Here is a 13,839-nt window from a genome sequence, read left to right on the forward strand (position 1 = left end):
TACAGTAGTAGTCTTAACCTACGCTACATCCTGATCTCACTACAGTAGTAGGCTTACCCTACATCCTGATCTCACTACAGTAGTAGTCTTAACCTACGCTACATCCTGATCTCACTACAGTAATAGTCTTAACCTACGCTACATCCTGATCTCACTACAGTAATAGTCTTAACCTACCCTACATCCTGATCTCACTACAGTAATAGTCTTAACCTACATCCTGATCTCACTACAGTAATAGTCTTAACCTACATCCTGATCTCACTACAGTAATAGTCTTAACCTACGCTACATCCTGATCTCACTACAGTAATAGTCTTAACCTACATCCTGATCTCACTACAGTAGTAGTCTTAACCTACATCCTGATCTCACTACAGTAGTAGTCTTAACCTACGCTACATCCTGATCTCAATACAGTAATAGTCTTAACCTACGCTACATCCTGATCTCACTACAGTAATAGTCTTAACCTACCCTACATCCTGATCTCACTACAGTAATAGTCTTAACCCTACATCCTGATCTCACTACAGTAATAGTCTTAACCTACGCTACATCCTGATCTCACTACAGTAATAGTCTTAACCTACATCCTGATCTCACTACAGTAATAGTCTTAACCTACATCCTGATCTCACTACAGTAATAGTCTTAACCTACGCTACATCCTGATCTCACTACAGTAATAGTCTTAACCTACATCCTGATCGCACTACAGTAATAGTCTTAACCTACATCCTGATCTCACTACAGTAATAGTCTTAACCTACGCTACATCCTGATCTCACTACAGTAATAGTCTTAACCTACGCTACATCCTGATCTCACTACAGTAATAGTCTTAACCTACGCTACATCCTGATCTCACTACAGTAATAGTCTTAACCTACATCCTGATCTCACTACAGTAATAGTCTTAACCTACCCTACATCCTGATCTCACTACAGTAATAGTCTTAACCTACGCTACATCCTGATCTCACTACAGTAATAGTCTTAACCTACATCCTGATCTCACTACAGTAATAGTCTTAACCTACACTGCATCCTGATCTCACTACAGTAATAGTCTTAACCTACATCCTGATCTCACTACAGTAATAGTCTTAACCTACGCTACATCCTGATCTCACTACAGTAATAGTCTTAACCTACCCTACATCCTGATCTCACTACAGTAGTAGTCTTAACCTACGCTACATCCTGATCTCACTACAGTAATAGTCTTAACCTACGCTACATCCTGATCTCACTACAGTAATAGTCTTAACCTACCCTACATCCTGATCTCACTACAGTAATAGTCTTAACCTACCCTACATCCTGATCTCACTACAGTAATAGTCTTAACCTACCCTACATCCTGATCTCACTACAGTAGTCTTAACCTACATCCTGATCTCACTACAGTAGAAGTCTTAACCTACATCCTGATCTCACTACAGTAGTAGTCTTAACCTACGCTACATCCTGATCTCACTACAGTAATAGTCTTAACCTACGCTACATCCTGATCTCACTACAGTAATAGTCTTAACCTACATCCTGATCTCACTACAGTAATAGTCTTAACCTACCCTACATCCTGATCTCACTACAGTAATAGTCTTAACCTACGCTACATCCTGATCTCACTACAGTAATAGTCTTAACCTACATCCTGATCTCACTACAGTAATAGTCTTAACCTACACTACATCCTGATCTCACTACAGTAATAGTCTTAACCTACATCCTGATCTCACTACAGTAATAGTCTTAACCTACACTACATCCTGATCTCACTACAGTAATAGTCTTAACCTACATCCTGATCTCACTACAGTAATAGTCTTAACCTACGCTACATCCTGATCTCACTACAGTAATAGTCTTAACCTACCCTACATCCTGATCTCACTACAGTAGTAGTCTTAACCTACGCTACATCCTGATCTCACTACAGTAATAGTCTTAACCTACGCTACATCCTGATCTCACTACAGTAATAGTCTTAACCTACCCTACATCCTGATCTCACTACAGTAATAGTCTTAACCTACATCCTGATCTCACTACAGTAATAGTCTTAACCTACATCCTGATCTCACTACAGTAGAAGTCTTAACCTACATCCTGATCTCACTACAGTAATAGTCTTAACCTACATCCTGATCTCACTACAGTAATAGTCTTAACCTACATCCTGATCTCACTACAGTAATAGTCTTAACCTACATCCTGATCTCACTACAGTAATAGTCTTAACCTACATCCTGATCTCACTACAGTAATAGTCTTAACCTACATCCTGATCTCACTACAGTAGTAGTCTTAATCTACGCTACATCCTGATCTCACTACAGTAATAGTCTTAACCTACGCTACATCCTGATCTCACTACAGTAATAGTCTTAACCTACATCCTGATCTCACTACAGTAGTTATCTTACCCTACATCCTGATCTCACTACAGTAATAGTCTTACCCTACATCCTGATCTCACTACAGTAATAGTCTTAACCTACATCCTGATCTCACTACAGTAATAGTCTTAACCTACCCTACATCCTGATCTCACTACAGTAATAGTCTTAACCTACGCTACATCCTGATCTCACTACAGTAATAGTCTTAACCTACGCTACATCCTGATCTCACTACAGTAGTAGTCTTACCCTACATCCTGATCTCACTACAGTAAGTCTTAACCTACATCCTGATCTCACTACAGTAATAGTCTTAACCTACATCCTGATCTCACTACAGTAATAGTCTTAACCTACATCCTGATCTCACTACAGTAATAGTCTTAACCTACATCTTGATCTCACTACAGTAATAGTCTTAACCTACGCTACATTCTGATCTCACTACAGTAGTAGTCTTAACCTACGCTACATCCTGATCTCACTACAGTAATAGTCTTAACCTACCTTACATCCTGATCTCACTACAGTAAGTCTTAACCTACATCCTGATCTCACTACAGTAGTTCTCTTACCCTACACTACATCCTGATCTCACTACAGTAATAGTCTTAACCTACATCCTGATCTCACTACAGTAATAGTCTTAACCTACGCTACATCCTGATCTCACTACAGTAAGTCTTAACCTACCTTACATCCTGATCTCACTTCAGTAAGTCTTAACCTACATCCTGATATCACTACATTAGTTCTCTTACCCTACACTACATCCTGATCTCACTACAGTAATAGTCTTAACCTACATCCTGATCTCACTACAGTAGTAGTCTTAACCTACCCTACATCCTGATCTCACTACAGTAATAGTCTTAACCTACGCTACATCCTGATCTCACTACAGTAATAGTCTTAACCTACCCTACATCCTGATCTCACTACAGTAATAGTCTTAACCTACCCTACATCCTGATCTCACTACAGTAGTAGTCTTAACCTACCCTACATCCTGATCTCACTACAGTAATAGTCTTAACCTACTCTACATCCTGATCTCACTACAGTAGTAGTCTTAACCTACCCTACATCCTGATCTCACTACAGTAATAGTGTTAACCTACATCCTGATCTCACTACAGTAATAGTCTTAACCTACATCTTGATCTCACTACAGTAATAGTCTTAACCTACATCCTGATCTCACTACAGTAATAGTCTTAACCTACACTACATCCTGATCTCACTACAGTAAGTCTTAACCTACGCTACATCCTGATCTCACTACAGTAGTAGGCTTACCCTACATCCTGATCTCACTACAGTAATAGTCTTACCCTACATCCTGATCTCACTACAGTAATAGTCTTACCCTACATCCTGATCTCACTACAGTAATAGTCTTAACCTACATCCTGATCTCACTACAGCAATAGTCTTAACCTACCCTACATCCTGATCTCACTACAGTAATAGTCTTAACCTACCCTACATCCTGATCTCACTACAGTAATAGTCTTAACCTACATCCTGATCTCACTACAGTAATAGTCTTAACCTACGCTACATCCTGATCTCACTACAGTAATAGTCTTAACCTACATCCTGATCTCACTACAGTAATAGTCTTAACCTACATCCTGATCTCACTACAGTAATAGTCTTAACCTACATCCTGATCTCACTACAGTAATAGTCTTAAACTACATCCTGATCTCACTACAGTAATAGTCTTAACCTACATCCTGATCTCACTACAGTAATAGTCTTAACCTACATCCTGATCTCACTACAGTAATAGTCTTAACCTACATCCTGATCTCACTACAGTAATAGTCTTAACCTACATCCTGATCTCACTACAGTAATAGTCTTAACCTACATCCTGATCTCACTACAGTAATAGTCTTAACCTACGCTACATCCTGATCTCACTACAGTAATAGTCTTAACCTACATCCTGATCTCACTACAGTAATAGTCTTAACCTACATCCTGATCTCACTACAGTAATAGTCTTAACCTACATCCTGATCTCACTACAGTAATAGTCTTAACCTACATCCTGATCTCACTACAGTAATAGTCTTAACCTACGCTACATCCTGATCTCACTACAGTAATAGTCTTAACCTACCCTACATCCTGATCTCACTACAGTAATAGTCTTAACCTACCCTACATCCTGATCTCACTACAGTAGTAGTCTTAACCTACCCTACATCCTGATCTCACTACAGTAATAGTCTTAACCTACTCTACATCCTGATCTCACTACAGTAGTAGTCTTAACCTACCCTACATCCTGATCTCACTACAGTAATAGTGTTAACCTACATCCTGATCTCACTACAGTAATAGTCTTAACCTACATCTTGATCTCACTACAGTAATAGTCTTAACCTACATCCTGATCTCACTACAGTAATAGTCTTAACCTACACTACATCCTGATCTCACTACAGTAAGTCTTAACCTACGCTACATCCTGATCTCACTACAGTAGTAGGCTTACCCTACATCCTGATCTCACTACAGTAATAGTCTTACCCTACATCCTGATCTCACTACAGTAATAGTCTTACCCTACATCCTGATCTCACTACAGTAATAGTCTTAACCTACATCCTGATCTCACTACAGTAATAGTCTTAACCTACCCTACATCCTGATCTCACTACAGTAATAGTCTTAACCTACCCTACATCCTGATCTCACTACAGTAATAGTCTTAACCTACATCCTGATCTCACTACAGTAATAGTCTTAACCTACGCTACATCCTGATCTCACTACAGTAATAGTCTTAACCTACATCCTGATCTCACTACAGTAATAGTCTTAACCTACATCCTGATCTCACTACAGTAATAGTCTTAAACTACATCCTGATCTCACTACAGTAATAGTCTTAACCTACATCCTGATCTCACTACAGTAATAGTCTTAACCTACATCCTGATCTCACTACAGTAATAGTCTTAACCTACATCCTGATCTCACTACAGTAATAGTCTTAACCTACATCCTGATCTCACTACAGTAATAGTCTTAACCTACATCCTGATCTCACTACAGTAATAGTCTTAACCTACGCTACATCCTGATCTCACTACAGTAATAGTCTTAACCTACATCCTGATCTCACTACAGTAATAGTCTTAACCTACATCCTGATCTCACTACAGTAATAGTCTTAAACTACATCCTGATCTCACTACAGTAATAGTCTTAACCTACATCCTGATCTCACTACAGTAATAGTCTTAACCTACGCTACATCCTGATCTCACTACAGTAATAGTCTTAACCTACATCCTGATCTCACTACAGTAATAGTCTTAACCTACACTACATCCTGATCTCACTACAGTAATAGTCTTAACCTACACTACATCCTGATCTCACTACAGTAAGTCTTAACCTACGCTACATCCTGATCTCACTACAGTAGTAGGCTTACCCTACATCCTGATCTCACTACAGTAATAGTCTTACCCTACATCCTGATCTCACTACAGTAATAGTCTTAACCTACGCTATATCCTGATCTCACTACAGTAATAGTCTTAACCTACATCCTGATCTCACTACAGTAATAGTCTTAACCTACATCCTGATCTCACTACAGTAATAGTCTTAACCTACATCCTGATCTCACTACAGTAATAGTCTTAACCTACACTACATCCTGATCTCACTACAGTAATAGTCTTAACCTACACTACATCCTGATCTCACTACAGTAATAGTCTTAACCTACATCCTGATCTCACTACAGTAATAGTCTTAACCTACATCTTGATCTCACTACAGTAATAGTCTTAACCTACATCCTGATCTCACTACAGTAATAGTCTTAACCTACGCTACATCCTGATCTCACTACAGTAATAGTCTTAACCTACATCCTGATCTCACTACAGTAATAGTCTTAACCTACATCCTGATCTCACTACAGTAATAGTCTTAACCTACATCCTGATCTCACTACAGTAATAGTCTTAACCTACATCCTGATCTCACTACAGTAATAGTCTTAACCTACATCCTGATCTCACTACAGTAATAGTCTTAACCTACATCCTGATCTCACTACAGTAATAGTCTTAACCTACATCCTGATCTCACTACAGTAATAGTCTTAACCTACATCCTGATCTCACTACAGTAATAGTCTTAACCTACATCATGATCTTACTACAGTAATAGTCTTAACCTACATCCTGATCTCACTACAGTAATAGTCTTAACCTACATCCTGATCTCACTACAGTAATAGTCTTAACCTACGCTACGTGCTGATCTCGATACAGGACGTTGTTGACTAAGTGTTGACAGTCCGGTTACAGCAGGCCTCAACACCCATACAACGTTCATGTAGCCATTTACCTAACTACCTAGATGTTGTTTTTCCTCCATTAGTGAGGCCGACTCAATCCATTTCTGCAGCGTTTAACAGCATTATAGCAAAAGCCCCATATTGGTAGTAGATGTATGTTCTTCAGGAAAAGCTTATTTTGTCATGACATCATGGATTGTAATAACAGTGTGTTTTGTAATTCCCCCTCAAGGCGCCTGATAACCGACTCCAAAGTGAAGCTCAAGTACCAACATTTAATTACCAATAGTTTTGTAGAGGTAAGCTTGTTTTACCTTCTACGTTATTTGTGTGTTCATAGTGGAAAAATAAGAAAATGCAATGAATTCAATGTGCATTAGACTAGTCTACACCACTACTACATTCAATGTGTGCACCTGCATTGAATTTATTGCATTAATTTGAATAATTGAATAAGATTGGATAACAGGATGTGTCTAACTGTCCTAATCTCCCAGTGTAATAGACTGTTGAAGTGGTGTCCTGCACCAGACTGCCATCACGTTGTCAAAGTCCACTACCCCGACGCCAAGCCTGTCAGGTGCAAGTGTGGTCGACAGTTCTGGTAAGACAACTCTCCTAAATGATCTGCCTTGGCCTCTCTTGACTATCAAATGACATAATACAGTGTACTCCTTAAAGCCCCACTGCCAGTGTCTTCAGATGTCTTAAGGCACACCTTCAGAACAACAATGTGTCAAGACCCAGGAGATGGCTGGGTTAGGGTTAGTCAAGCTCAAGACACAGGAGATGGCTGGGTTAGGGTTAGTCAAGCTCAAGACCCAGGAGATGGCTGGGTTAGGGTTAGTCAAGCTCAAGACCCAGGAGATGGCTGGGTTGGGGTTAGTCAAGCTCAAGACACAGGAGATGGCTAGGTTAGGGTTACTCGACATGTCTCAAGACACGGGATATGGCTGGGTTATTCAAGACATGTCTCAATTCACAGGATATGGCTGGGTTAGTACAATATACAGGATATGGCTGGGTTAGGGTTAGTCCAAGACACAGGATATGGCTGGGTTATTCAAGACATGTCTCAATTCACAGGATATGGCTGTGTTAGGGTTAGTCCAAGACACTGGATATGGCTGGTTTAGCCAAGACACGGGATATGGCTGGATTAGCCAAGACACGGGATATGGCTGGATTAGCCAAGACATGTCTCAAGACACGGGATATGGCTGGGTTAGGGTTAGTCCAAGACACGGGATATGGCTGGGTTAGGGTTAGTCCAAGACACGGGATATGGCTGGGTTAGTCCAAGACACGGGATATGGCTGGGTTAGTCCAAGACACGGGATATGGCTGGGTTAGTCCAAGACACGGGATATGGCTGGGTTAGGGTTAGTCCAAGACACGGGATATGGCAGGATATGGCTGGGTTAGGGTTAGTCCAAGACACGGGATATGGCTGGGTTAGGGTTAGTCCAAGACACGGGATATGGCTGGGTTAGGGTTAGTCCAAGACACGGGATATGGCTGGGTTAGGGTTAGTCCAAGACACGGGATATGGCTGGGTTAGGGTTAGTCCAAGACACGGATATGGCTGGGTTAGGGTTAGTCCAAGACACGGGATATGGATGGGTTAGGGTTAGTCCAAGACACGGGATATGGCTGGGTTAGGGTTAGTCCAAGACACGGGATATGGATGGGTTAGGGTTAGTCCAAGACACGGGATATGGCTGGGTTAGGGTTAGTCCAAGACACGGGATATGGCTGGGTTAGGGTTAGTCCAAGACACGGGATATGGCTGGGTTAGGGTTAGTCCAAGACACGGGATATGGCTGGGTTAGGGTTAGTCCAAGACACAGGATATGGCTGGGTTAGGGTTAGTCCAAGACACGGGATATGGCTGGGTTAGGGTTAGTCCAAGACACGGGATATGGCTGGGTTAGGGTTAGTCCAAGACACGGGATATGGCTGGGTTTGGGTTAGTCCAAGACACGGGATATGGCAGGATATGTCGGAACCCAAAAGGAGTGTGTATGAGAGCCAGGCAGCCTTGTGGTTTCCTCCCCTCCCCATGGAGTCCCGTGTAGCTCAGTTGGTAGAGCATGGCGCTTGCAACGCCAGGGTTGTGGGTTCGTTTCCCACGGGGGGCCAGTATGATAATGTATGCACTCACTAACTGTAAGTCGCTCTGGATAAGAGCGTCTGCTAAATGACTAAAATGTAAAATGAGTAGCTGCTACCCACCAGTCACAACAGGCTCCTCTGGGATCATAGCTTCCTGTTGGCAACCTTTGACCTAATCCCTACAACTAGAACACGAGAGAGAATGAACAACAGGCACTAATGGGACGTGTTTTGTCATTCTAGCTTCAACTGTGGGGAGAACTGGCACGATCCTGTCAAGTGTAAGGTATGTGCAGAAGACATGAAATAGGGCTAGGTTCTGTCCTCCGACAGGACTTCATATTAGGACACATGTACAAAACATTAGGAACGCCTTGCTAATATGGAGTTGCACCACTCCACTTTTGCCCTCAGAACAGCCTCAATTCGTCGGGGCATGGACTCTATTCAAGGTGTCGTAAGCGTTCCAAAAGGATGGTATTGTGTCAAGTTGGCTGGATGTCCTTTGGGTGATGATACACACGGGAAACTGTTGCGCGTGAAAAACCCAGCAGTGTTGCAGTTCTTGACACACTCAAACCGGTGTGCCTGGCACCTACTACCATACCCTATTCATGGCTACTTAAATATTTTGTCTTGCCCATTCACCCTCTGAATGGCACACATACACAATCCATGTCTCAATTGTCTCAAGGCTTAACAAATATTATTTAACCTGTGTCCTCCCCTTCATCTACACTGATTTGAAGTGGATTTAACAAGTGACATCAATAAGGGATCATAGCTTTCACCTGGATTCACCTGGTCAGTCATGGAAAGAGCAGGTGTTCCTAATGTTTTGTACACGGTGTATGTATGTCTTGCTGGATGACTATCACCTCTGTTGCTCTACTGTCCTACAGTGGCTGAGAAAGTGGATTAAAAAGTGTGACGATGACAGTGAAACATCCAACTGGATCGCAGCTAATACCAAGGTATGGTTATAACGCTAGATAACAATGCATAATACCAAGGTATGGTTATAACGCTACATAACCTAATACCAAGGTATGGTTATAAAGCTACATAACCTAATACCAAGGTGTGGTTATAACGCTACATAACCTAATACCAAGGTATGGTTATAACGCTACATAACCTAATACCAAGTTATGGTTATAAAGCTACATAACCTAATACCAAGGTATGGTTATAACGCTACATAACCTAATACCAAGGTATGGTTATAAAGCTACATAACCTAATACCAAGGTATGGTTACAACGCTACATAACACCTAATACCAATATATGGTACCAGTCCAGATCTATAGAACTCTCTACATAACAAACATCATGGTCTGTATTTATAAAAGCGTCTCAGACTAGGAATACTGATCCAAGAGAATTTTAGCCTTTTTAGATTATAGTGAATTGACAGGGGGGACCTGGTCCTGGATCAGCAGTTCTACTCTGAGACGCTGTATGAATACGGGCCCAGGTCAATGTGATCTAGATAGAGGTTTTCATACCTTGGTATTGGCTGCGCTCCACTAGGGGGGTTCACTGTCCTCGTCACACTTTTTTCCACAGGAGTGTCCAAAGTGTCATGTGACCATTGAGAAGGACGGCGGCTGCAACCACATGGTGTGTCGGAACCAGAGCTGTAAAGCAGAGTTCTGTTGGGTCTGTCTTGGGCCCTGGGAGCCACACGGCTCTGCATGGTGAGTCTGGAGAAGCATACACATTCACCCTAACAGATCACCGTGTACCTACTTCCTGGTCCTCTGTAGCTCAGTTGGTAGAGTACGGCGAGACCACCCATACATTGCACGCATGACTGTAAGTCACTTTGGATGAAAGCATCTGCTAAATGGCGTACTGTATATACATTAGGTACACCCATCTAGTACTGGGTCGGACCCCCCTTTCCCTCCAGAACAGCCTGAATTATTCGGGGCATTCTACAAGGTGTCGGAAACGTTCCACAGGGATGTTGATCCATGCTGACGCGATGGCATCACGCAGTTGCTGCAGATTGGACGGCGGTACATTCATGCTGCCAACAGCCCGTTCCATCTCATCCCAAAGATGCTCTATTGGGGTGAGGTCTGGGGACTGAGCAGGCCACTCAAGTAAACTGAACTCGCTGTCATGTCCCAGATGTTATTTTTCCACTAAATAGTGTTGGTGATCGCGTACCCTTTTGGAGATGCTTCTTCTTGTTTTTAGCTGATAGGAGTTGTGTGGCCGTCTGCTGCAATAGCCAATCCGTGACAAGGGATCAACGAGGTGTGCGTTCCAACATGCCGTTTTGCACACACCTGTTGTACTGGACCATTATTTGCCTGTTTGTGGCCCGCCTGTTAGCTTGCATGATTTTTGCCATTCTCCTTCGACCTCTTTCATCCACGAGGTGTTTTCTCCCACAGGACTGCCGCTGACTGGATGTTTTTTTTGTTTGTCGCACCATTCTCAATAAACCCTAGACACTGTCGTGCGTGAAAAGCCCAGGAAGGCGTTTCTGAGAGTCTTGATCCGGTGCGTCTGGCACCAACGATCAAACCACGCTCAGTCTCTTAGGTCACTCGTTTTGCCCATTCTAACGTTCAATCGAACAGTAACTGAATGCCTGTCTGCCTGCTTTATATAGCAAGCCACGTGACTCACTGTCTTTAGGAGCGAACCATTTTTGTGAATGGGTAAACTAATAAACTGTCCGGTGAGTGTATGTATTATACGCCTACCTCCTGATATCTAAAGCAGCCGTAATGATGTCCTGCAGTATTATACACCTACCTCCTGATATCTAAAGCAGCCGTAATGGTGTCCTGCAGTATTATACACCTACCTCCTGATATCTAAAGCAGCCGTAATGATGTCCTGCAGTATTATACACCTACCTCCTGATATCCAAAGCAGCCGTAATGATGTCCTGCAGTATTATACACCTACCTCCTGATATCTAAAGCAGCCGTAATGATGTCCTGCAGTATTATACACCTACCTCCTGATATCTAAAGCAGCCGTAATGATGTCCTGCAGTATTATACACCTACCTCCTGATATCCAAAGCAGCCGTAATGATGTCCTGCAGTATTATACACCTACCTCCTGATATCTAAAGCAGCCGTAATGATGTCCTGCAGTATTATACACCTACCTCCTGATATCTAAAGCAGCCATAATGATGTCCTGCAGTATTATACACCTACCTCCTGATATCTAAAGCAGCCGTAATGATGTCCTGCAGTATTATACACCTACCTCCTGATATCTAAAGCAGCCGTAATGGTGTCCTGCAGTATTATACACCTACCTCCTGATATCTAAAGCAGACGTAATGGTGTCCTGCAGTATTATACACCTACCTCCTGATATCTAAAGCAGACGTAATGATGTCCTGCAGTATTATACACCTACCTCCTGATATCCAAAGCAGCCGTAATGATGTCCTGCAGTATTATACACCTACCTCCTGATATCTAAAGCAGCCGTCATGGTGTCCTGCAGTATTATACACCTACCTCCTGATATCTAAAGCAGACGTAATGATGTCCTGCAGTATTATACACCTACCTCCTGATATCTAAAGCAGCCGTAATGATGTCCTGCAGTATTGTACACCTACCTCCTGATATCTAAAGCAGCCGTCATGGTGTCCTGCAGTATTATACACCTACCTCCTGATATCTAAAGCAGACGTAATGGTGTCCTGCAGTATTATACACCTACCTCCTTATATCTAAAGCAGCCGTAATGGTGTCCTGCAGTATTATACACCTACCTCCTGATATCTAAAGCAGCCGTCATGGTGTCCTGCAGTATTGTACACCTACCTCCTGATATCTAAAGCAGACGTAATGGTGTCCTGCAGTATTATACACCTACCTCCTGATATCTAAAGCAGCCGTCATGATGTCCTGCAGTATTGTACACCTACCTCCTGATATCTAAAGCAGCCGTAATGGTGTCCTGCAGTATTATACACCTACCTCCTGATATCTAAAGCAGCCGTCATGGTGCCCTGCAGTATTATACACCTACCTCCTGATATCTAAAGCAGACGTAATGATGTCCTGCAGTATTAAACCAGATATTAGAGATGGTGTCCTGCAGTATTATACACCTACCTCCTGATATCTAAAGCAGACGTAATGATGTCCTGCAGTATTATACACCTACCTCCTGATATCTAAAGCAGCCGTAATGATGTCCTGCAGTATTATACACCTACCTCCTGATATCTAAAGCAGCCGTAATGGTGTCCTGCAGTATTATACACCTACCTCCTGATATCTAAAGCAGACGTAATGATGTCCTGCAGTATTATACACCTACCTCCTGATATCTAAAGCAGACGTAATGATGTCCTGCAGTATTATACACCTCAGCTCCTGATATCTAAAGCAGCCGTCATGGTGTCCTGCAGTATTATACACCTACCTCCTGATATCTAAAGCAGCCGTCATGGTGTCCTGCAGTATTATACTCCTACCTCCTGATATCTAAAGCAGCCGTAATGGTGTCCTGCAGTATTATACACCTACCTCCTGATATCTAAAGCAGCCGTCATGGTGTCCTGCAGTATTATACACCTACCTCCTGATATCTAAAGCAGCCGTCATGGTGTCCTGCAGTATTATACACCTACCTCCTGATATCTAAAGCAGCCATAATGGTGTCCTGCAGTATTATACACCTACCTCCTGATATCTAAAGCAGCCGTAATGGTGTCCTGCAGTATTATACACCTACCTCCTGATATCTAAAGCAGACGTAATGGTGTCCTGCAGTATTATACACCTACCTCCTGATATCTAAAGCAGCCGTAATGATGTCCTGCAGTATTGTACACCTACCTCCTGATATCTAAAGCAGCCGTAATGGTGTCCTGCAGTATTATACACCTACCTCCTGATATCTAAAGCAGCCGTAATGGTGTCCTGCAGTATTGTACACCTACCTCCTGATATCTAAAGCAGCCGTAATGATG

General features: G+C 42.3%; 1 protein-coding gene across 1 annotated transcript in view; it reads left to right on the top strand.

Moving 5' to 3' along the window:
* LOC121540858 (E3 ubiquitin-protein ligase arih1) overlaps window positions 1-13,839 on the top strand; it is a 50,680-nt gene that overhangs the window by 23,397 nt on the left and 13,444 nt on the right. The window contains exons 6-10 of the mRNA XM_041849971.2: window positions 6,983-7,049; window positions 7,248-7,354; window positions 9,109-9,151; window positions 9,768-9,839; window positions 10,437-10,567. Of these exons, the coding sequence (XP_041705905.1) occupies window positions 6,983-7,049; window positions 7,248-7,354; window positions 9,109-9,151; window positions 9,768-9,839; window positions 10,437-10,567 (420 nt within the window). The remainder of the gene's footprint in view (window positions 1-6,982; window positions 7,050-7,247; window positions 7,355-9,108; window positions 9,152-9,767; window positions 9,840-10,436; window positions 10,568-13,839) is intronic.

This window comes from Coregonus clupeaformis, unplaced genomic scaffold, assembly GCF_020615455.1.
Source record: "Coregonus clupeaformis isolate EN_2021a unplaced genomic scaffold, ASM2061545v1 scaf1740, whole genome shotgun sequence".
Taxonomy (NCBI): Eukaryota; Metazoa; Chordata; class Actinopteri; order Salmoniformes; family Salmonidae; genus Coregonus; species Coregonus clupeaformis.